This window comes from Coregonus clupeaformis, chromosome 8 (genome assembly GCF_020615455.1).
Source record: "Coregonus clupeaformis isolate EN_2021a chromosome 8, ASM2061545v1, whole genome shotgun sequence".
Classification (NCBI taxonomy): Eukaryota; Metazoa; Chordata; class Actinopteri; order Salmoniformes; family Salmonidae; genus Coregonus; species Coregonus clupeaformis.
This window is the reverse complement of record NC_059199.1, coordinates 46,596,259-46,622,244: the sequence shown is the minus strand read 5'-3', so window position 1 is coordinate 46,622,244 and position 25,986 is coordinate 46,596,259. Positions and strand designations below refer to the sequence as shown.

The 25,986-nt window shown below is 44.1% G+C and overlaps 1 protein-coding gene across 1 annotated transcript in view; it reads left to right on the top strand.

Annotated features, from left to right (window-relative positions):
• LOC121571845 (CUB and sushi domain-containing protein 3-like) overlaps window positions 1–25,986 on the top strand; it is a 558,910-nt gene that overhangs the window by 398,017 nt on the left and 134,907 nt on the right. The window contains exons 32-36 of the mRNA XM_041883584.2: window positions 14,576–14,689; window positions 17,352–17,447; window positions 19,657–19,860; window positions 24,524–24,648; window positions 25,111–25,207. Coding sequence (XP_041739518.2) covers window positions 14,576–14,689; window positions 17,352–17,447; window positions 19,657–19,860; window positions 24,524–24,648; window positions 25,111–25,207 — 636 coding nt within the window. The remainder of the gene's footprint in view (window positions 1–14,575; window positions 14,690–17,351; window positions 17,448–19,656; window positions 19,861–24,523; window positions 24,649–25,110; window positions 25,208–25,986) is intronic.

Genomic DNA, 25,986 nt, shown 5'->3' with positions numbered 1-25,986 from the left:
ACTCCTTGGTTGGGGACAGAAGCACCAGATCATCAGCAAACAGTAGACATTTGACTTCAAATTCTAGTAGGGTGAGGCCGGGTGCTGCAGACTGTTCTAGTGCCCTCACCAATTCATTGATATATATGTTGAAGAGGGTGGGGCTCAAGATGCATCCCTGTCTCACCCCATGGCCCCGTGGAAAGAAATGTTAGTTTTTTGCCAATTTTAACCTCACACTTGTTGTTTGTGTACATGGATTTTATAATGTCATATGTTTTCCCTCCAACACCGCTTTCCATCAATTTGTATAGCAGACCCTCATGTCAAATTGAGTCAAAAGCTTTTTTTGAAATCAACAAAACATGAGAAGACTTTGCCTTTGTTTTGATTTGTTTGTTTGTTTGTCAATTAGGGTGTGAATATGTGATCTGTCGTATGGTAATTTGATAAAAAGCCAATTTGACATTTGCTCAGTACATTGTTTTCACTGAGGAAATGTACGAGTCTGCTGTTAATGATAATGCAGAGGATTTTCCCAAGGTTGCTGTTGATGCATATCCCACGGTAGTTATTGGGGTCAAATTTTTATCCACTTTCGTGGATTGGGGTGATCAGTCCTTGGTTCCAAATATTGGGGAAGATGCCAGAGCTGAGGATGATGTTGAAAAGTTTAAGTATAGTGAATTGGAATTTGTGGTCTGTATACTTTATAATTTCATTTAGGATACCATCAACACCACAGGCCTTTTTGGGTTGGAAGGTTTGTATTTTGTCCTATAGTTAATTCAATGTAAATGGAGAATCCAGTGGGTTCTGGTAGTCTTTAATAGTTGATTCTAAGATTTGTATCATGTACAGTGGGGAAAAAAAGTATTTAGTCAGCCACCAATTGTGCAAGTTCTCCCACTTAAAAAGATGAGAGAGGCCTGTAATTTTCATCATAGGTACACGTCAACTATGACAGACAAATTGAGAAAAAAAAATCCAGAAAATCCCATTGTAGGATTTTTAATGAATTTATTTGCAAATTATGGTGGAAAATAAGTATTTGGTCACCTACAAACAAGCAAGATTTCTGGCTCTCACAGACCTGTAACTTCTTCTTTAAGAGGCTCCTCTGTCCTCCACTCGTTACCTGTATTAATGGCACCTGTTTGAACTTGTTATCAGTATAAAAGACACCTGTCCACAACCTCAAACAGTCACACTCCAAACTTCACAATGGCCAAGACCAAAGAGCTGTCAAAGGACACCAAAAACAAAATTGTAGACCTGCACCAGGCTGGGAAGACTGAATCTGCAATAGGTAAGCAGCTTGGTTTGAAGAAATCAACTGTGAAAGCAATTATTAGGAAATGGAAGACATACAAGACCACTGATAATCTCCCTCGATCTGGGGCTCCACGCAAGATCTCACCCCGTGGGTCAAAATGATCACAAGAACGGTGAGCAAAAATCCCAGAACCACACGGGGGGACCTAGTGAATGACCTGCTGAGAGCTGGGACCAAAGTAACAAAGCCAACCATCAGTAACACACTACGCCGCCAGGGACTCAAATCCTGCAGTGCGAGACGTGTCCCCCCTGCTTAAGCCAGTACATGTCCAGGCCCGTCTGAAGTGCATTTGGATGATCCAGAAGAGGATTGGGAGAATGTCATATGGTCAGATGAAACCAAAATATAACTTTTTGGTAAAAACTCAACTCGTCATGTTTGGAGGACAAAGAATGCTGAGTTGCATCCAAAGAACACCATACCTACTGTGAAGCATGGGGTTGGAAACATCATGCTTTGGGGCTGTTTTTTCTGCAAAGGGACCAGGACGACTGATCCGTGTAAAGGAAAGAATGAATGGGGCCATGTATCGTGAGATTTTGAGTGAAACCCTCCTTCCATCAGCAAGGGCATTGAAGATGAAACGTGGCTGGGTCTTTCAGCATGACAATGATCCCAAACACACCGCCCGGGCAACGAAGGAGTGGCTTCGTAAGAAGCATTTCAAGGTCCTGGAGTGGCCTAGCCAGTCTCCAGATCTCAACCCCATAGAAAATCTTTGGAGGGGAGTTGAAAGTCTGTGTTGCCCAGCGACAGCCCCAAAACATCACTGCTCTAGAGGAGATCTGCATGGAGGAATGGGCCAAAATACCAGCAACAGTGTGTGAAAACCTTGTGAAGACTTACAAAAAACGTTTGACCTGTGTCATTGCCAACAAAGGGTATATAACAAAGTATTGAGAAACTTTTGTTATTGACCAAATACTTATTTTCCACCATCATATGCCAATAAATTCATTAAAAATCCTACAATGTGATTTTCTGGAGAAAAAAAATCTCATTTTGTCTGTCATAGTTGACGTGTACCTATGATGAAAATTACAGGCCTCTCTCATCTTCTTAAGTGGGAGAACTTGCACAATTGGTGGCTGACTAAATACTTTTTTTCCCCACTGTATATGTTTTTGCAGTTTTTTCTTTGTTATAGAGCCAAAAAGATTGGAGAAACTTTATCCATACATCTCTGTTTTGGATAGATACATATTTGTGTTGTTGTTTGTTTAGTGTGTTCCAATTTTCCCAGAAGTTTTAAATACATTGAGCTGATTTCTGACATGCTGTTCCTTTTTTTTACGTAGTGTATTTCTGTATTGTTTTAGTGATTCAACATAGTGAAGGAGTAGGCGCAGGTTTTCTGGGTCTCTATGCTTTTGGTTGGACAGGTTTCAGAATTTCTTTCTTAGATTTTTGCATTTTTTATCAAACCATTTGTCATTGTTGTTAATTTTCTTAGGTTGTCTGCTTGACATTTTTAGATTTGATAGGGAGCTGAGAGGTTTTCTACTGGCAAGTTTACACCTTCACTAACGTTCTGTCCTGGAAGTTGTCTAGAAGGGATTTAATTTGTTGTTGCCTAATTGTTTTTTGGTAGGTTTCTACACTACTTTCCTTCGATCTATAGCATGCAGTTCCTTTGGCATTAATGCCTCATGATTGAGTACTGCTCTGTTCAAGTAGACTGTGAATTTGCTGTGATCTGATAGGGGTGCCTGTGGGCTGACTGTGAACGCTCTGAGAGACTCTGGGTTGAGGTCAGTGATAAAGTAATCTACAGTACTACTGCCAAGGGATGAGCTGTAGGTGTACCTACCGTAAGAGTCCCCTCGAAGCCTACCATTGACTATGTACAGACCTAGTGTGTGACAGAGCTACAGGAGTTGTGACCCGTTTTTGTTGGTTGTTTTGTCATAGTTGTGTCTTGGGGGGCATATTTGGGAGGGAATGCTGTCACCTCCAGGTAGGTGTTTGTCCCCGTGTGCTAAGAGTGTCAGGTTCTTGTCCAGTTTAGGTCGCCACAGACTAGTACATGTCCCTGGGCCTTGAAATGGTTGATCTCCCCTCTAGGATGGAGAAACTGTCATCGTTAAAGTATGGGGATTCTAGTGGGGGGATATAGGTAGCACACTCTCTCTCTTTCTCTCTCTCTCACTCTCTCTCTATCTCTCCCTCCGTATCTCCTTCTTCTTTCTCCCTCTGTTTCTCCCTCCTCCAGATCTCCTTCTCTTTTCTCTCTCTCTCAGGCAAACACACAAACTCTCTCACCACCACTTAAAGTACATGTCTGATGGTACAGCATGATGGAATAATGGGAATAGTGCCTCTCACATTGGGACACAATGTAATTTTGTGAAGATTGATCAATGATTGAGGATGGAACACATAGCGAGCCTGGGCATGGTCTATTGATGATGTCTGGATCACTGAATCAGATCACACTGCACAAACACCATGCAGCTCAATATATTTGCTGTGACAATGGTGAGGTGTGCGTGTTCCAAACATCTACAAACTGTTAGTGGTGGCACTTTGTCTCAGCCTGGACTCAGTGGGTCTGGATCTATGCTCCCCATTGAGTGGTGTAAACACCCTGTGTTACCATTATTAAACAGTCACCAGATAATGCTGCTTTTTAGTCATCACAGATAAAATACTTTAGATCCTCTGAGTGGCAAGGAAGAGTCTTCAGAGGTGTAAGAATAACTAGGAGTACACGTATATTTGGTGCAGTGTCAGTAAACTCACAGAGCGCTTCATGTTCTATGTTTCATGTTGTGAATTATGCCCTTTGGAGGGATAGCGACGAACAGAACAGAAAGCTTAGAAAGTTCACCAGTTAAAAACAATAGAAAGAAGATTGATCAAGGTGACACTGGGATTGGTGAGAGATGACAGAACAGGACAATATTGAGTGAACCCAATGTGCTGTGTGTGTGTGTGTGTGTGTATGTGTGTGCATGTGCGCGTGTCACAGACAGAACGTTTTCTCCCTGTGAATTCATCGAGCCCTGAGCTGTCCTCTGTTGATTCACAACAAAGAGCAACGGATTTATCTGTGTGCCATGGAGGGCTCTGAGGGGAATGAGGATTTATGGGCTGTGTAGGCCGGGACCTGGGCCTTGCCTGACGCTGGCTTCAGGATAAGGCTGCTCCAGCCCAAGGGAGGTCCTGTGGCAGCCGGCCCCAGGTAGAGGGGTGCCCGGGGGGGGCATGTATCTGATGCCCCTCGATCTCAGCATTACTCCACTCCAGCCAGGGCTCATATGGGACTCTGTGTTTGATCAAGGTGGGAGAACAAAGAGTTCATGTGAATATCTATGTTTTGTATTTCTATGTTGGCCGGGTGTGGTTCCCAATCAGAGGCAGCTGTCGATCGTTGTCTCTGATTGGGGATCATACTTAGGCAGCCATGTTGCCTACCTATGTGGTGGGATCTTGTTTCTGTGTGTTTGGCTTGTTTGATGTTAGCCTTTAGAACTTCACGTTACGTTGCTTTTGTTGTTTAGTTCGGTGTTTATTCAATAAACGAACATGTACGCATACCACGCTGCACCTTGGTCCAATCCTGTGCTCAACGAACGTGACAATCATCCCTGTGCGTGTGTACATTAATGTATACTACATGTGTGGGTTTGAAATGAATAGCCTAACGCAGTGTCAGAGTAAGAATGATTATGAAATGGAAAGATCATGTAGTGTGTGTGTGTGTGTGTGAGAGTGTGTTGGATAGTAAAACAAGGAAAATGCTCCCTCGTGGGGACATTTCCGACATCCCCATGAGAACAAAGGCTATTTTAAGTTTAGGGGTTAGGTTTAGGGTTAGGGTTAGAATTAGGATTAGGGTTAGAATTAGGGTTAGGGTAAGGGGTTAGACTGCAGTGGGCTAAATCAGGGTCATGCAGAGTGATTATTGGTAGCCTTAAACAAATCTACTTTGAAACAAAAGTATACACCTCACACACATTGTTATGGGCTTTTAAAAAAGAAGACACCTGTACCATGTCAGATATAGAGTTCAAATGTATTACATTTTGAGTTTGCTTCTCAATATCACACTTTATATACATCACAGAAGACTGAAATATAACAAAACAGTTTGACATAGAAACACAGGATTTTCGTCTTCTTTTTTATAACATTCCACCCATGTGGCCAAAGAGGGCGCTTTTGGTCATTGACTACAGGAAAGGGCTACACCTTCTAAACGAAACCCTATGAGGCAAAAAGCTAGGTTGCGTCCCAAATGGCACCCTATTCCCCCTACTACTTTTGTCGAGGGCCCATAGGGCTCAAAAGTAGTGCACTAGATAGGGAATAGGGTACTATTTGTCTCACCATCACCATCCTTTTATCCATGTGGCTTGACTGAGGGGTTATCTCCATAGACATCTGATTAGAGCAGGACTGCCCAACCCTGTTCCTGGAGAGCTACCATCCTGCAGGTTTTTAGAAATTTCTGCACATTTATAAAAATATAAATAATTAAATAGTACATTTACATAAGTATTCAGACCCTTTACTCAGTACTTTGTTGAAGCACCTTTGGCAGCGATTACAGCCTCGAGTCTTCTTGGGTATGATGCTACATGCTTGGCACAACTGTATTTGGGGAGTTTCTCCCATTCTTCTATGCAGATCCTCTCAAGCTCTGTCAGGTTGGATGGGGAGCGTCGCTGCACAGCTATTTTCAGGTCTCTCCAGAGATGTTCGATCGGGTTCAAGTCCGGGCTCTGGCTGGGCCACTCAAGGACATTCAGAGACTTGTCACAAAGCCACTCCTGCGTTGTCTTGGCTGTGTGCTTAGGGTCATTTTCCTGTTGGAAGGAAAAACATCCCCACAGCATGATCCTACCACCACCATGCTTCACCGTAGGGATGGTGCCAGGTTTCCTCCAGACGTGACGCTTGGCATTCAGGCCAAAAAGTTCAATCTTGGTTTCATCAGACCAGAGAATCTTGTTTCTCATGGTCTGCGAGTCCTTAGGTGCCTTTTGGCAAACTCCAAGCGGGCTCTCGTGCCTTTTACTGAGGAGTCGCTTCCGTCTGACCACTCTACCATAAAGGCCTGATTGGTGGAGTGCTGCACAGATGGTTGTCCTTCTGGAAGGTTCTCCAATCTCCACAGAGGAACTCTGGAGCTCTGTCAGAGTGACCATCGGGTTCTTGTTTACCTTCCTGACCAAGGCCCTTCTCCCCCGATTGCTCAGTTTTGCCTGGCAGCCAGCTCTAGGAAGAGTCGTGGTGGTTCCAAACTTCTTCCATTTAAGAATGATGGAGGCCACTGTGCTCTTGGGGACCTTCAATGCTGCAGGCATTTTTTGGTACCCTTCCCCAGATCTGTGCCTTGACACAATCCTGTCTCAGAGTTCTATGGACAATTCCTTTGACCTCATGGCTTGGTTTTTGCTCTGACATGCTCTGTCAACTGTGGGACTTTATATAGACAGGTGTGTGCCTTTCCAAATCATGTCCAATCAATTGCATTTACCACAGGTGGACTCCAATCAAGTTGTAGAAGCATCTCAAGGATGATCAATGGAAACAGGATGTACCTGAGCTCAATTTCGAGTCTCATAGCAAAGGGTCTGAATACTTATGTTTTTTATTTTTAATACATTTTTTAACATTTCTAAAAACCTGTTTTCGTTTTGTCATTATGGGGTATTGTGTGTAGATTGATGAGGGGAAAAAATTATTTAATCTATTTTAGAATAAGGCTGTAACGTAACAAAATGTGGAAAAGGTCAAGGGGTCTGAATACTTTCCTAATGCACTGTATATCTACCAAGTTGGGGCGCCGTTAGTGTGGGTGCGTGTTTGTGTGTCTGTGTGTTTGTGTGTGTGTGCGTGTGTCTGTGCATGTGCGTGTGTCCTGACTATGCTAGGTTGGCGAGGGCGGTAGATGTACCACGGCCCTGTGTGTGTGTACAGAAGCTCTGTCTAGCTCTATAGTCAGAGCACCAGAAGACCACCTAACGGCAGTATGGATCAACGCTGGGCTGATTACCCTTCGGTCCTCTAGCTCTTCAGCCCACGGACGCAGGTCCCAGATAATGAACTCCTTTGAATATTAGACATTTTCAAGATCCCAGCCCCTCGCCTGAATATTATTGGCCCTTTTCCACTGATTTCATGAATACTGCAGACTGAGATTCTAGTCCAGTGTGACATTCAGAGAGCATCCCTTCCCTTCTGCTGCAAGGTTATTGATGAGTGAATCGCATTAAGCCAAGGCATTTATATTGCAGTAATACTGTATGTATTCCATGTTTTATGCTTGGATTGGGAGCTTTTGGCACAAAGGGCATTTTCTCATGTCTCCCACCATGTCTTAATTGCGTTTAGTTTGCACTTTAGAGGTTGAAAGGGTTTCAAATGAAAGCCACAATGGCTATTGCACACATTATTTCAGAGTCAACGTTTGATATTCAACATTGTACCTTGGAAAGCTGGGAAAGTTATAGCATTTGAATATAATTAATTCAGCCAAAGACGTCGAGCTTCGGTCCGACCTTGAGTCATATGTTTACTCTTTGCATCTTACAGATGGTAATTGTATGCTGTATACAATGGGGTATTGTGCCTGTCTTTAACACTTCTGTTCGGTATTTCCATGACTGTACCTTGGCTGTGTGTGTGTGTGTGTGTGTGTGTGTGTGTGTGTGTGTGTGTGTGTGTGTGTGTGTGTGTGTGTGTGTGTGTGTGTGTGTGTGTGTGTGTGTGTGTGTGTGTGTGTGTGTGTGTGTGTGTGCGCGTGCGTGCGTGCGTGTGTGTGTGTGTGTGTGTGTGTGTGTGTGTGTGTGTGTGTGTGTGTGTGTGTGTGTGTGTGTGCGTGCGTGCGTGCGTGTGTGTGCATGCGCGCACACGTAGGTGGTGGTAGACACTGCTGTTGAGCATGATAACGTCAGCTATAGGTCCTCATTCATCTCAGAAGAAAGTCTCCATCTTTTTCTCTCTCTCCCTCTCTCTCTTTTTCTTGTCCTATCTTTTTCTCTTTCCCTCTCTCCCTCTGTACCTTAAAGAACGGATGAAATGGAAATCTGTTCCAACCACAGGCACCATCAGGGGAGACAACGAACCAGAAAAAGGACGAGAACTGCAAGGTCTTTTATTTTAGAGAGAAATCTTAACGCCTAAGAAAAAGGGGGAAAAGGAAAGGGAATCTGAATTAATCATCGGTTTCATTTCCATATAACCTCGGAAGCATCTGTCAGAACATGTTAAGAGAGAGAGACGCGTTTGGGAAAGGACCTGTTTGTCGAAACTACTTCCTGAAATAGTGCTGAGCTAGGTTTTTAGGGCTATTTCCCAAATGACACCCTACTCCTACTACTAGCCCTATGGGCCCTCTTCAAAATTAGTGCAATACATGACTGGAAGACAGGGTTCACCCTAGCTGCCTGTGAAACGAGGAGCTTGTCAGGCAGTTGGCTTTGTAGCCAAATATCTAGGCTATGTATGAACATGACTTTGAGTGGTATAGCTCTGTGTGTGAGTATTCTGTGTGTAAGATTCTTCATGTCAACTCTTTTATGAGGCAGTTGCTACATCAATTTTTGGACTTATACATTTATGATATGTACCCATTGATTCTTGAAAACTATAACTTATGAATGCCTCGTACCCCTTCAGAACCCAAAATATAAGCTTGTTTTACACCAATGTTTGTAAACAAAGTAAATGTAAACAAACACTGTATAGCCTCAAAACATGGTTGTGATGTCATGGATGGTCAGTCTTTTCATCCATAGCCCTGTCTATGAATTTGAGAGTGGTTACATTCCTCCAGCCCAATCCCTTAGCTGTTTACCAATAAAAGTGGCCGGGAGTTCGCTTTATTGTTTCAACTGATGATTGGCACATCAAATATATCCCTGAAAGACTAGTATCCTTACCTAGAGTACACACTGAAACCTATTCATATGAGGAATGGGTCACAAAAGCTCTGACGAAGGCCTATATGTTGATACGTAAGCTTGACTAAACGAAGTAATACTGGCAAGAGCTAACTCAGATGTGAAAGTTGGCCTGCTTTTCCTATTATGAGGAATGAGTCTGAAATCTGAAGGATGGCACAAACCATAGGGTGAGCTGTTGCCAGACTGGTACTCAGGCCTCCTCTGGTTCCATGGCATAAAGTTGTTTTAGTCTATTTGGTCCTTTCCTCCCGGTTGCAATTGGCAGCAAATTTCCTTCTTACATTGCAAGACATTCGAGTGAGCTTTGATATCAAAGTCGTAAGACGAGAGGAATTTTCCGTCAAATGTTGGGTATTTATTGAATTCGCAACTGGGACAATACCCCCAAAAAACATGCGTGGTTCCAACACATAAAGCTGTGCCGCTCTACAGTACGTGTCTGCTGAAGATAAAGTCAGCCTCCCGGCCTCCCGGCCTCCCTCCCAGATACAGTACTCTGTAAATGGACCATGGTCTCTCTGCCAGCGAACTGCAGCAGTGTCCTGCCAAAAAACCCTGAAACAGTTGAAGCATTAAAAACATTCCGCACTAAACAGGGCTCATGATCTCTCTGTTCTCTCTGTTCCGTTCAACAAAGCACATTCCCTGGGGAAGGTTTGAAATTTTTCCCCTGACTTGGGCCCAGTATTGGAGTGGGGAGGCTGAGATTGCCAGTGGTATGGAGTTTGGGGAGGGAGATCTGTGTGTGTACAGTAGTACAATACCACGACTGCTACAAATACTGGCATTTTAATGCAACGCTGTTGAACTTCTCCCCACACTATAATAAATTGGAGTGTCCCCAAACACAATGGCATTGAAACTGGATCGTAGGCTATTATGCCTACGCTAAAATGATATACTGTATGCTCTTCCCTAACCAAAACTATTGGCCTATGTTTCTTATTATGTATTCAGGCGATACAGACGTGTTGCCGTGATAGTTAGCATTTCTCTCATCTTGTGCTATTGAAGGTGGCATTTGGGACGTAGCCTCTGTGCAGTTGGGCTCTTCAGCATACCATGAATAAAGGCCCATCAATAATGGCCTTGTTTGTACATGCCCATAATGTGTGTGTGTGTGTTCCCTGTCCTATACTGAATATATGCATGAGGAGTCGAGGACACATTCATCGTGTCTACTTATGCATACAACTCAAAGGCATTTTTAGTAAACACTACTCTTAACTTGGGTAAAACATCTCTGCAAATCTCATCATTTCTACGTTTCTGTTTAAATAAGGAATCAAATCTGTGATACTTTTCAGGTAAAAATATGGATTGTTGCAATTCAAAAGCAACTGTATATAGAATTAGACATCAGGGGTTGTATGTATCAAGCGTCTCGGAGTAGGAGTGATGATCTAGGATCAGGCCCACCCTGTCCATGCAATGTTATTCATTGTGATCTAAAAGGCAAAACTGATCCTTAATCAGCCATCCTACTTTCAGACGCATGATACATATGGTCCCCGAATCCGTTTCACATGGTGACTATTAGTGTAAAGATACCACTTAATCAAAGCAAGAAATCAAAGGGAATGTATGACCTCCATACAGTATATTTGCTATTGGGATGGCCATGGGGTGTAATGACCCCATCCCATGTGCGCCACTAACCATAGAAGCTTTGGGCTTAATCACAACATAGCAGTACTATAAGCATACTGTTATGTAGATGGAGAGATACTGTAGATTCATTAGCATCTGTAGACCTTTCCTGCAGTCAAAATACCAAATCGCCCTCTAGTGGCCTCATGGGTGGAATGTTATTAATATTTTTCAGAATTTCTAAATCCAGTGTTTCTATGTCAAACAGCTTTGTTATATTTCAGTCTTCTGTGATATACAGTGAGGGAAAAAAGTATTTGATCCCCTGCTGATTTTGTACGTTTGCCCACTGACAAAGACATGATCAGTCTATAATTTTAATGGTAGGTTTATTTGAACAGTGAGAGACAGAATAACGCATGTCAAAAATGTTATAAATTGATTTGCATTTTAATGAGGGAAATAAGTATTTGACCCCTCTGCAAAACATGACTTAGTACTTGGTGGCAAAACCCTTGTTGGCAATCACAGAGGTCAGACGTTTCTTGTAGTTGGCCACCAGGTTTGCACACATCTCAGGAGGGATTTTGTACCACTCCTCTTTGCAGATCTTCTCCAAGTCATTAAGGTTTCAAGGCTGACGTTTGGCAACTCGAACCTTCAGCTCCCTCCACAGATTTTCTATGGGATTAAGGTCTGGAGACTGGCTAGGCCACTCCAGGACCTTAATGTGCTTCTTCTTGAGCCACTCCTTTGTTGCCTTGGCCGTGTGTTTTGGGTCATTGTCATGCTGGAATACCCATCCACGACCCATTTTCAATGCCCTGGCTGAGGGAAGGATGTTCTCACCCAAGATTTGACGGTACATGGCCCCGTCCATCGTCCCTTTGATGCGATGAAGTTGTCCTGTGCCCTTAGCAGAAAAACAAAGCATAATGTTTCCACCTCCATGTTTGACGGTGGGGATGGTGTTCTTGGGGTCATAGGCAGCATTCCTCCTCCTCCAAACACAGCGAGTTGAGTTGATGTCAAAGAGCTCGATTTTGGTCTCATCTGACCACAACACTTTCACCCAGTTCTCCTCTGAATCATTCAGATGTTCATTGGCGAACTTCAGATAGGCCTGTATATGTGCTTTCTTGAGCAGGGGGACCTTGTGGGCGCTGCAGGATTTCAGTCCTTCACGGCGTAGTGTGTTACCAATTGTTTTCTTGGTCACTATGGTCCCAGCTGCCTTGAGATCATTGACAAGATCCTCCCGTGTAGTTCTGGGCTGATTCCTCACCGTTCTCATGATCATTGCAACTCCACGAGGTGAGATCTTGCATGGAGCCCCAGGCCGAGGGAGATTGACTGTTATTTTGTGTTTCTTCCATTTGCGAATAATCGCACCAACTGTTGTCACCTTCTCACCAAGCTGCTTGGCGATGGTCTTGTAGCCCATTCCAGCCTTGTGTAGGTCTACAATCTTGTCCCTGACATCCTTGGAGAGCTCTTTAGTTTTGGCCATGGTGGAGAGTTTGGAATCTGATTGATTGATTGCTTTTATGGACAGGTGTTTTTTATACAGGTAACAAACAGAGATTAGGAGCACTCCCTTTAAGAGTGTGCTCCTAATCTCAGCTCGTTACCTGTATAAAAGACACCTGGGAGTCAGAAATCTTTCTGATTGAGAGGGGGTCAAATACTTATTTCCCTCATTAAAATGCAAATCAATTTATAACATTTTTGACATGCGTTTTTCTGGATTTTTTTGTTGTTATTCTGTCTCTCACTGTTCAAATAAACCTACCATTAGAATTATAGACTGATATTTTCTTTGTCAGTGGGCAAACGTACAAAATCAGCAGGGGATCAAATACTTTTTCCCCTCAATGTAAAGTGTAATATTGGGATGCAAACCCAAAATGGAATAAATTTCACCTCTATATCTGACATGGTACAGGTGTCTTATTTTTTAAAGACCATAACCATGTGTGTGAGGTGTATACTTTGTTTGAAAGTAGATTAATTTAAGTCTACCAAGAAACCCTCTTTGTGACACTGATTTAGCCCACTGCAGTAAAATCATTAACCTCTACAGGATCGGTGTCTCATATACGGGACGGTTGAGCTAACGTGCGCTAATGTGATTAGCATGACTGTTGTAAGTAACAGCAAACTTTCCAGGACATAGACATGTCTTATATGGGCAGAAAGCTTACATTCTTGTTAACCTAACTGCACTGTTCAATTTACAGTAGCTATTACAGTGGAAAAATACCTTGCTATTGTTTGAGGAGAGTGCACAACAACAAAAAACGTATCACGGCAACTGGTTTGATACATTCACCTCTGAAGGTAAATATTTTACTTACATTCAGTATTCTTGCTCTGATTTGTCATCCTAAGGGTCCCAGAGATAAAATGTAGCATAGTTTTGTTTAATAAAATCCATTTTTATATTCAAATGTAGGAAAAGGGTTCTACAGTTTGAACCCCTGATGTCTCTGGCTCCACACCCACCCCGCCCGGCCATCTAGATGTGTGAAAGTTAGTGTATAAGCTAATGAGCCATCATGTATGACATTACTGGGAGTGTGTAAACTTACATTTTGTATTACCATATCATTTTTGTATGTTCTCTATAGTTATGTACTTATGTATCAATTGACCAATTCGGCACATTTGGGCAGACTTGATACAAAATAGTCCAGTATTGCAATGCTTCACCGGATCAATCTGAAACTTTGCACACACACTGCTGCCATCTAGTGGCCAGATTCTAAATTACGCCTAAACTGCAATATTATATTGTGGCCTTTCTCTTGCATTTCAAAGATGAAAAAAAATATATATATATTCAAAAGGGAACTAGCAGGACAGCGGTAATCCTCCAACCTGGATTTCTAGAAAACCTGGGAATTTGGTGAAAGTTACTGGACATTTCCAACCCTAACTGGGCATCCATCAATGGCCCTTCCTTCTTGGAAACCATAGAGAATTTGGGTCAGGGGGAATGTAATGTTAGAGAAATCAGCAACTAAGTGACTTACAACATACTGTTTCTCCTGAAAATAAGTAGTCTCAGCAGCAAATTGCAAATTTCGTATCAGTTTAGGGCAAGTACAGTAGAGTTTTGTAATGCTAATGACTTGGCTGGGTAATGAGTTTTTCTGCCTTCACAATGATGCCATCAAAGCGGTTAGGGAGGGTAAATAAGGATATTTCTGTGTTACTGTGTACGGTAGAGAGGAAGCCCGGTACACGGTGTGCACCAGTGTATTGTGGCTTCGCTCAGAACACTAAGAGACTCTCTGAGAGGTTTCCAATTAAAATATTTAAATAAACATACTGTGCTGTTACCTTGGGGAGTCCCTGCCACAGTTTTACGCTCTCTGCTGTTGTAATGAAGAATAATGATGTACTTTTGTGATGTTATTAGCACAATGTAAAAAATAAAAAAAAGCATCTCAATATGCTTTCACCAAAGAGAGGAGGAGCAGTTGACAACACGTTGTGATCTATTTTGCTGTGCTTTAGTACCCACCATCCGCTGAGACTAGGCTTACTGGCTTCGGGAGGCCGAAAAATAGATGCCACAATTTAGCTCTCATGCATTTTCTAGTAACGGTCTCGTTTCTATTTTGATAGCTTGGTGTGAAATTATGAATTGTGTTAACACAATGGTGTTAGCTTTTTTGTTAGTATTTTAATTAGTTAAAGACTTCTCTCCCTCTTTCTCTTTCTCTTTTCTCTCTCTCTCTCTTAGTGCTGTTCGGGCAGTTTGTCTTGTTCCAGACATCACTCAATGACGTTGTGGACATTTATGATGGGCCTACGCAGCAGTCTCCACTCCTGTCTTCTCTCTCTGGCTCCCACTCAGGTAATACAAAGAGCAAGCAACACAACACAACGACAGACACGTCAGCAACAGCGGCACTGAACTTTGTTCTGGAGATTTTCCTTTTGTCACTGTGCCGCTGCTTGCTGTTTGGGGGTCTAGGCTGGGTTATTGTAAAAGCACTTAGGAAAAAAGGGTTTATAGCTGTCACGTCTACACCCACTCCCCCTCTCCGACGCTCGAGGTTGCCAGTTGACTGTTCATTACGCACACCTGGCATCCATCATTACGCGCACCTGCACGTCATCATGAGGCACACCTGGACTCCATTACCTCACTTATTACCTCCCATATATGTCACTCACTTTGGTTCCTTCCCTAGGGGTTATTGATTATGTTCCTGTGTTTCATGTCTGTATGCTACTCGTGTTTCTTGTTTTGTTCCATGTTTCATGTTATTATTAAATTCACTCCCTGTACTTGCTTCCCGACTCCCAGCGTACATGTTACAGAACAACGCCTCACCAAAGGGAAGCATCAGGGAGTTTAGTTTTTTTGTTGGTGACGTCGGGTCCGAAATCCACAGCCGAAGCAACCTCCCATGCCTCAGCTGGCTCTACAGGTTCCCGCACCTCAGCAGAGGCGACCGGCCCCCCGGGTCTCAGGAGAAGCGACTGTTCCGCCCCTGGTCCTCGGGACCGTCCCTCTGGTTGGCGTCGTCCTGCGGCTCCTCAGCTGGCTCGTCAGGCTCCCGTGCCTCAGCTGGCTCGACAGGCTCCAGTGCCTCGGCTGGCTCAACAGGCTTCCGTGCCTCGGCTGGCTCAACAGGCTTCCGTGCCTCGGCTGGCTCGACAGGTTCCTACGCCTCGGCTGGCTCAACAAGTTCCCGCGCCTCGGCGGGCTCGACAGGTTCCCGCGCCTCAGCATAAGCAACCAGTCCTCGGGACCGTCCCTCTGGTTGGCGTCGTCCTGCGGCTCCTCAGCTGGCTCGTCAGGCTCCCGTGCCTCAGCTGGCTCGACAGGCTCCAGTGCCTCGGCTGGCTCAACAGGCTTCCGTGCCTCGGCTGGCTCAACAGGCTTCCGTGCCTCGGCTGGCTCGACAGGTTCCTACGCCTCGGCTGGCTCAACAAGTTCCCCGCGCCTCGGCGGGCTCGACAGGTTCCCGCGCCTCAGCATAAGCAACCAGTCCTCGGGACCGTCCCTCTGGTTGGCGTCGTCCCTGCGGCTCCTCAGCTGGCTGCGTCAGGCTCCCGTGCCTCAGCTGGCTCGACAGGCTCCAGTGCCTCGGCTGGCTCAACAGGCTTCCGTGCCTCGGCTGGCTCAACAGGCTTCCGTGCCTCGGCTGGCTCGACAGGTTCCTACGCCTCGGCTGGCTCAACAAGTTCCCGCGCCTCGGCGGGCTCGACAGGTTCCCGCGCCTCAGCATAAGCAACCAGTCCTCGGAACCGTCCCTCTGGTCGGCGTCGGCCTGCGGCTTGAGCCGCGCGTCAGGGAGGGAGTACTGTCACGTCTACACCCACTCCCCCTCTCCTGCGCTCGAGGTTGCCAGTTGACTGTTCATTACACCTACCCCGCGACATCATAATGCACACCTGCACGTCATCATGAGGCACACCTGGACTCCATTATCTCACTTATTACCTCCCATATATGTCACTCCCTTTGGTTCCTTCCTTAGGCATTATTGATTCTGTTTCTGTGTTTCATGTCTGTACGCTACTCGTGTTTCTTGTTTTGTTCCATCTTTCATTTATTATTAAATTCACTCCCTGTACTTGCTTCCCGATGTTAGAATAGCCACATCCGAAGTGCCATGCATTAGTCACATATTTAACCCGTTTATTCAGTATCACTTTAGTCTCCAGCACCACTCTGTATCAAAATCCCAGTATACCATATTCATGTTCCACATTACATTTTACGTGTTAGTCATTTAGCAGACACTTTTATCCAGAATGACTTACAATTAGTGCATTCATCTTAAAATAGCTAGGTGAGACAACAACACATCACAATTGTATTATGTACATTTTCCCTCAACAAAGTATTTATCAGCAAAGCATCTGTTCTCAGTCACGCTGAGCTATTGAGTGGTGCGTGTGTGCGTGTGTACGTTGGTGTGTGCATGTGTGTGCGTGCTTGCTTGTGTGTGTGTGCGGATGTGTGTATATGACGGAGGGAAAATGACATGGTCCCGGTCTGTACCATTTAATCAGCAACACTTTATGAGATGCTCTTGATAAAGAGGTAAGTGCTGATACAAGGCTGTACATTTCCCCCGTGGCTATCGAGGACAAGACCACCAAAGTGCCAGGGAGAGTGTGAAGAAGAAGAAGAGGAAGAAGAAGAGCTGGAATGAAAGGGGTCCGTTGGCAATCAATAAGGCCTTCTATCAAAGCATGAAGCCCTTGTTGCCTCCTAATGTCCTGTTCAAATATAACATTGAACTAACAGCTGATTAGTTCAGCACGACAGGCATCAGAGTTAAACAAAGCCAGATCAGAGATCAAAACGATTGATTAATCCAATGGACTCTGATACATTGATCTTTAACTGGGCCAGATCATCAGTTGTTGGACAGCCAACCTACACATCAATCAGAAGAATAACCTTCATTTTATCCTGTGAAATGTTTTTGTGCGGTGGAGTTGTAAGTTGTGTTTGATTGATCATTGAAATCCGTCGTTTGTTTTTCTTTCTTCAGGAGAGTCTCTACCCTTGAGCACGGGCAACCAGATAACCATAAAGTTCACCACGGTCGGCCCGGAGACGGCAAAGGGCTTTCACTTTGTCTACCAAGGTTGGTCTTCCATAGATATTTCATAGATTATACTTAATTATTCATAAGTACAGTATCCATATTAGGACATCATTATGACTCTAAGGCTGTACTAATTTTGGCACCGTACATACAAAAGTAAGCCCTTTCTGTCTACCAATATTGGTTATTTTAGCTCTGTCATGACATTATTCAAATGAAGCAGCAAGTCGCTTTCATCCATTTACATTTTAGTCATTTAGCAGACGCTCTTATCCAGAGCGACTTACAGTTAGTGAATACATTTTTTTTTTTTATACTGGCCCCCCGTGGGAATCAAACCCACAACCCTGGCGTTGCAAACGCCATGCTCTATCAACTGAGCTACATCCCTGCCGGCCATTCCCTCCCCTACCCTGGACGAATTGTGCGCCGCCCATGAGTCTCCCGGTCGCGGCCGGCTGCGACAGAGCCTGGATTCGAACCAGGATCTCTAGTGGCACAGTTAGCACTGCGATGCAGTGCCTTAGACCACTGTGCCACTCAGGAGTACTGATCCTTTGAATACAGTACCTCCAACCCCAGTCAAGCCAGAGGCATGGATTGAGTTTAGCTGTGCATGTAAGGATTGCCTACACTCCACTGTCACTATGTGTTCGAAATGACTGTATAAACATTAGGATCCTTTGAATACAGTACCTCCACTTGCAATAAAATATTGAAATGTGTGACTGACAGGGAGTGAATTAAATTGAGCTTTATTGATATTGTTTTACAGAGTGCCCTCAAGAGTAATGCGTGTCTGTAAATTAAAAATATTTTTATATAGGGAATTTAGAACATCACACACAGTACATACAAGCATAGCTCCCGCTCAGCCCAGTCAAAACTGTTCGCTGCTCTGGCACCCCAATGGTGGAACAAGCTCCCTCACGACGCCAGGACAGCGGAGTCACTCACCACCTTCCGGAGACATTTGAAACCCCACCTCTTTAAGGAATACCTGGGATAGGATAAAGTAATCCTTCTAACCCCCCCCAAATTGTAAAGTGGTTATCCCACTGGCTATAGGGTGAACGCACCAATTTGTGAGTCGCTCTGGCTAAGAGCGTCTGCTAAATGGCGTTAATGTGCCCTTGAGCAAGGCACTTAACCCTAATTGCTCCTGTAAGTCGCTCTGGATAAGAGCGTCTGCTAAATGACTAAAATGTAAAATGTAAATACAGTCATCAGTAGTTTGCCGAAGCCAGAGGGGTACATTTAAATGTTTCTGTCAGCTAGCTATCTGTTGATGACGTTGCCTGGCCCCAAAACCTGTCTATTCAGCACTATCACAGGCACAGAGATGTCCTGCGCATCAAGATGCTTCACATATCCCCCAAAAAGCTTAGAATGATCAAGTTTCTTATACCTTTCGCAAATTGTACACATTCCACATTTCCCCTCCTTTGAAATCTCCTCAGAGTAATTCTGCATGCCAAATGGCACCCTATTCCCTACATAGTGCACTACTTTTGACCAGAGCGCTATGGGCCTTGGTCAAAAGTAGTGCACTATATAGGGAATAGGGTCCCATTTGGGACACAGTTTAACATCCAGCAGCAGCATCCTCCAGTGTAGAAGTCTCATTCCCCCCTGACACATGCTTAGCATAATTCCTGGACGGATTCCAACAACACACTTTAGGAGCTGCCTCCCTCCCTGCCTCCCTCCCTCCCTCCCTCCCTCCCTTCCTGCCTTCCTTCCTTCCGTCCTTCCTTCCTTCATTCCTTCCTTCCTTCCTTCCTTCCTTCTTTCCTTCCTCCCTCATTTTTGGACTCATTAATTTGTTCTTGCAAGGAAGATCTAGGCCTGCTAACTTAAATCCCACTCAATAACTCAGTTATTGCTCTTGTCAATTTTCTGTTTAAATAGAACACCACCAGAAGTTATTGTTTATGTGATAACCCTGCCTTCAGTATTCAAGTGTGTAATAGTTTTTCTGAGTGCTCAGGGGCGGTTGTTGAAGGTAACAGACACACGCTCTCCTCCTCTCTTACAGAGCCTAAGAACACCATTGTGCTGGTCTGTCTCAGACGTGGTTTTGCATTGAGGTTATATCTTATTTCAGAATCCATTATCAAATGTCACGTTAGCTAGCTAGCTAGCTAGCTGAAAGTCTGTCGTGAGAGATTGGGTATGTCTAATTTTTCTCCCCCTGCTGCTTCTTCTTCTTCCATTGCTTTACTGACACCTCCTATCCTATCCACAGCTGTCCCAAGGACCAGTGCCACCCAGTGCAGTTCAGTCCCTGAGCCTCGCTTCGGCAAACGGATCGGGAACGACTTCGCCATGGGTGCCTCTGTCCTGTTCGAGTGTAACCCTGGATACGTCCTGCACGGTTCCACCACCATCCGCTGTGAGACCGTCCCTGACACCCTAGCCCAATGGAACGACTCCCTGCCCACTTGTGTTGGTCAGTATGACTGGCTCCCGAGCCAATCCCCAGCTACAGTGATTGGTTACCTTGTGTCAGAAACACCCCTGATTGTTCTACCGCTCTCCCAAGCTTTGTCAACATGCCAGTCGCCATGGGCCGCCTCTTAAGTGAGGCAAAGTCATTAACGTGGGAGCGTGAGTGTGCACACCTTTTGGCTGTGAGGGTCCCTCAGAAGGCCTTCCTTCCCACTCTGAACAGAATGTTTCCTCTTGGCTGTGCATTCAGCCAGGTCTAAAGAGCGTGGTGGGGAGAGGAGAGAGGATAGAGAGAGAGGGTAGAGCGAGAGGAGAAGAGTGTGAGAGAGTGTGTGAGAGAGAGAGTGTCTCTGATGAGAGTATAGAGTTCAAGTGAGAGATGACACTCCCACTCTCTTTCCCGACGAATGCTCTGGCCAGTTTCTTACACATTTTGTCTGTCAGTAGAACTGCAATCTATTATTGTAAAAACAGTATTTTATTTTTATTTATTTTTACAACAGAAAACATGCATAGACAGAATACAATAGACAGACGCACACAAATACCAACAAACATCAATGACATCACACCTGCTCAAACTCATATGTTCCTACCACATCCATACCCATTCCGTTTGTCTCACTCCAACATTCCCTCTCGTTCTTCATACCTTGGGCGTTTCCAGTACTTGTAATGGGCTATTCTATTTCTGTCTGTAGCCCACATTTTTTAAATATTTAAATAATAATGCATTTGATTCGTAAGATGGAGAATCATTTGATTTACAGTTCTTAAGTAAACGTTTTTTTCAAAATTATTGACAAGATAAGTATGGTCCAACCCATTGGGTATCTCACCACACCCTCATATGCCATGTCTTAAAATATGCAGACAGACGGATTAAAAGTAATTTTCAATTGTAAAACTTCTGACAGCCAACTTTCTATCTCCGCCCATAACTTTTTGACTTTATAGCACTCCCAGAAGGCATGAATTATTGAGTCATTGTTAGTTTTACACTTCAGACATGACTCTGCCGTTGTGCTGTAGAATTTGTGAATTTGGTCTCATGTATAATAAATTCTACACAGTAGTTTATATTGGATTAAGCGTAAATGTTTGTTAACGGTAATTTTCGTTAGTTATGTTCCAACACTCCCTCCATCTTGTGCCAATATCAGTTATTTTTAAATGTTGGTTCCAATAGCTCATATTTATTTCTAAGACATTGTCAATTGGATTACATTTTAATAATCTTTCAAAGACTCCCTTTTTTCTCTTCAAGTAAGCTTTGCCTTTTTTTCTGCATCCTCTTGTTCGCAGATCACACACCAATAGTCAATGTTCTGTTTTTGAGCCAGATCGACATTCATATCACACTACTTTTAAGACAGGGATTTTTTCGAGCCTTTTCTTGTGTCCTTGTTAGGGTAGGCAGAGTGCGTGCCTGTCTGATGGGAGAGTAATAGATTACATTTTGATCTGTGTTAGCTCCCTGTTCCTCCCTGTTTTGTTAGTTACAGCCTTATTCTAAAATGGATACAAGAAACAATTTTCCTCATCAATCTACACACAATAACCCAGAATGACGAAGAGAAAACAGGTTTTTAGAAATTTTGGCAAATGTATTAAAAATGAAAAACAGAATTACCTTATTTACATAAGTATTCAGACCCCTTGCTATGACACTCGAAATTGAGCTCAAGTGCATCCTGTTTCCATTGATCATCCTTGCCATGTTTCTACAACTTGATTGGAGTCCGCCTGTGGTAAATTCAGTTGATTGGACATGATTTGGAAGGCACACACCTGTCTATATAAGGTCCCACAGTTGACAGTGCATGTCAGAAAAAAAACCAAGCTATGAGGTCAAAGGAATTGTCCGTAGTGCTCTGAGACAGGATTGTGTCGAGGCACAGATCTGAGGAAGGGTACCAAAAAATGTCTGCAGCATTGAAGGTCCCCAAGAACACAGTGGACTCCATCATTCTTAAATGGAAGAAGTTTGGAACCACCAAGACTCTTCATAGAGCTGGCCGCCCGGCCAAACTGAGCAATCAGGGGGAGAAGGGCCTTGGTATGAAAATGTATGCACTCACTAACTGTAAGTCGCTCTGGATAAGAGCGTCTGCTAAATGACTAAAATGTAAAATGTAAATGTCACGGATGGGACCAAGAACCAGATGGTCACTCTGACAGAGCTCCAGAGTTCCTCTGTGGAGATAGGAGAACCTTCCAGAAGGACAACCATCTCTGCAGCACTCCACCAATCAGGCCTTTATGGTAGAGTGGCCAGACGGAAGCCACTCCAAAGTAAAAGGCACATGACAGCCCACTTGGAGTTTGCCAAAAGGCACCTAAAGGACACTCAGACCATGAAAAGAACAAGATTCTCTGGTCTGATGAAGCCAAGGTTGAACTCTTTGGCCTAAAAACCTGTTTTTGCTTTGTCATTATGGGGCATTGTGTGTAGATTGAAGAGGAAAAATAACAATTTAATCCATTTTAGAATAAGGCTTTAACGTAACAAAATGTGGAAAAAGTCAAGAGGTCTGAATAATTTCCGAATGCACTGTAAAGGGCTTCTATCTAGCTGTCTTTGAATGAAGGGCCTCTATCTAGTTATGTGGAGGTGAAGGGCCTCTATCTAGTTATGTGGAGGTGAAGGGCCTCTATCTAGTTATGTGGAGGTGAAGGGCCTCTATCTAGTTATGTGGAGGTGAAGGGCCTATGTCTAGTTATGTGGAGGTGAAGGACCTCTATCTAGTTATGTGGAGGTGAAGGGCCTCTATCTAGTTATGTGGAGGTGAAGGGCCTCTATCTAGTTATGTGGAGGTGAAGGGCCTCCATCAATGCATTAGGGAGCGCAAAATTGACAGGGCTATTTGCAAAGGAATTTCTCTCGCCATGCTGCCTTTTTGGCCTGCTGTAGAACTAGTCTTTTCGGGTTTTTGGTTTTTCAGTTTTTCGCTCGTGTTTTCCAGTGGGAAGGATACGGTCCATAGGATTTTCTCCGTGATTACCTGAGCACTATGGCTGCATTTTATATATCATCTGTAAAATATGGATGAGTTGAAATTGCTCTGAAGTGAATTTGTTGAATAATTTATGCGCCTGACACAGATATATTAGACTTTGCTCTCTCTCTCTCTCTCTCTCTCTCTCTCTCTCTCTCTCTCTCTCTCTCTCTCTCTCTCTCGCTCGTTGCCCTCTTTTGCCCCCTTTCTCTCTCTCTCTCTCTCTCTCTCTCTCTCTCTCTCTCTCTCTCTCTCTCTCTCTCTCTCTCTCTCTCTCTCTATCTCTCTCTATCTCTCTCTATGTCTCTTTCTCTTTCTCCATCTCTCCCTACCTTCTCACTCTTTCTCTCCCTCTCTCGCTGTCTCTCGGATCCATCAGACATTTCTGCTGCCATATTAGACAGCCATTAGTGTGTCCCTACCTGCTCTTAGTTGTTTAAACAAAGTGATTGGCGTTGACCTCTAGTATATACTGTTATCCTTCACAGATAGCATCACCATCGTATCTGAGCATCTGAGCAGGGAAGAAAAAACCACTGTTCTGGCAGCATAGATACCAGCTTGTGCTATTGACAGCTCTCTGCTCTCCCACCTCTCTCCCTCCTTACGCGGTTTTGAAGACAATACTTGGCAGCCCTTCAACAAACAGGGGGAAATTGCTTAACCTGGCCTCTCTCTCTCAGAGGAAAACGGATAGAATGTCATGCCTTTCACCACTGAGGCAGACGTTTATACGCTTCATTGTCCCTTTTTAAATAAAGTTTTATTGAATCACAGACACATGGTGGGATGGGATGTGTGTATAGATATGAGGCTGATAAGAATGAATAGGTATGCCTCTATGACAATAGGCGTCGAAACTTGAACTGTGCCGATTGCTTAACGTGAGGTATTACATTATTTTAGCTCTCTTTACTCTGTCTACAATCACTATCTGTCACTGCAAATAATGTCTTTATCGAAGATTTGATTAACCGTCCCTTGTCCAACATGCGTTCACTCTGTGTTAGTCAAATGATCTTTGATTGGGTGAGGCGTCACTTAAGCTTCACTATAAGTCAGGAGGCGGCCATATTCTTATCGTCATACTACGACCAAAAACTTCAGTGTGACTGTAACACCTGTCCTTCGGTTTACTGTATCTTGCCCAGCTGTCCTTCAGTTTACTGTATCTAGCACAGCTGTCCTTCAGTTTACTGTGGTTGTGTCACAAATGGCACCATATTCTCTATGGGCCCTGGTCAAAAGTAGTGCATTGTGTAGGGGATAGGGTGTCATTTGAGACGCAACCTAACACTGCTGTCCTTCAGTTTGATGTATTTAACACAGTCTAGGAGAAGACATGCCTAGCTCCATTGGGCACAGCATAGCCACCTGGTTGTACTAGCTACATAATGATATCTGTATCTCAGTGTGATGTCTATTTAAAAGCCCTTGGTGCATCCATCAAAGCACAGACCCACGTGGATGGTGAACATATTAGGACATACATGCTAGCTAATATGTATTTTGATGTCTGATGTAGTATGTCGTTTTCCTTGGATGTCTGATGTGCCTGTGCTAATGTACTGTACGTTAGCACAGGCACTTGTATGGTGTACATATTAGGACATACATGTGCCTGTGCTAACGTACATCCCTCTGTGTTTGACTTTGTCCCCTCAGTGCCGTGTGGAGGGACCCTGACGGCGCGCAGGGGGACCATCCTGTCTCCGGGTTACCCCGAGCCCTATGACAACAATCAGAACTGCGTCTGGAAGGTTTCGGTGCCCGAGGGCGCCGGAATCCAAGTAAGAGGGCCTCTTCTGTTCTGTTTGAAGTCCCATGGACCAATATAGATGTTTGACATTTAACAATATCGCCATGCAGTACGAGAAGTTACAACTTTTAATAAAGGGAATGCTTAATAGCTTTTCGTAAGAGTGCTCTGTGTTTTGAACCTCAAGTCTCGCCCCTATCTCTTTCCATTGAATATTATCTACAGTACGTGTTTAATATGTTTTTTTAATTAAGTGGTGATGAAGTGTATGTGTGTTTCTGTATGGGAGTGTTCTTCCTCTGGCTGATACCCATTTCACACTACTGAGCCAAGCCGAACCGAGCTGTACTGAGATGGCCTGCTTACGCATCTGCCATAATTGCTGGAACAGTACTGTTTGGGTTATAGTATGAATCATGCATTAGTGAGCTCAGTTCAGGTCAGGTTGGTGAGGTAGTGTGAAAAGGGTCTGACTCCGAACACCTTGCCTCAGATCCAGGTGTTGAGCTTTGCTTCCGAGCACAACTGGGACTCTCTGGACTTCTATGACGGAGGTGACAACCACGCTCCTAGACTGGGCAGCTACTCAGGTAATCTTCAGATCCTGTATTTTAAAAAACAACCACTTGTGGTGCCTTAATTTATGTTGCATCACAAATGTGTTGTGATATCTGTTAATGTCATCCTGATTTGGCCATAAATTAGGTTTCATGGAAACAAGTTTCAGCTAGCTATATTCTATAAATTGAAAGTCCCTTTCTGAGATCATTATAATAATTTACTGTGAAAAATAAGTTGTTTTCCCTCAAGACAAACACCTTCCTGCGTCCATGACCACGATCTCATAACGCAAAATGTATCTCATAACACGAAAATCCCTTTCCGAGATCATTATAATAATTTACTGTAAAAAATAAGTTGTTTTCCCTCAAGACAAACACCTTCCTGCGTCCACGACCATGATCATGTAATTATACCAGTCGGAATACATGTGGTTCAATGTGTCCCTCCCTGACTGTGTACTACAGATCAATTCCTGCCAGGCCTGTCAAGGGAGCTCCCTCCCACTGATTTCTGTAGCCGCTTTGAGAATAATACCCTGGCTGATGAGCACATCCATATGGACCCAGCATCAGCCACGCTCCGGCCTTGTTGGCCTGTCTGTCATCGAGGCCCAACGGGTCAATGCCGGCTCCATGGGGGCTGAGAGGGGGAAGGGGATGTGGGGGTGGACAGTAATGTGGAAGTTCCACTGGGTATATGAGTCCCTTGCTGAGGCCTGAAGGACAGGGCCACATCACACTGTGGAGCTCTGAGCTGGTCCATACAGATACAGATAGATACTGACCTGCCTCATCACGTATACAAT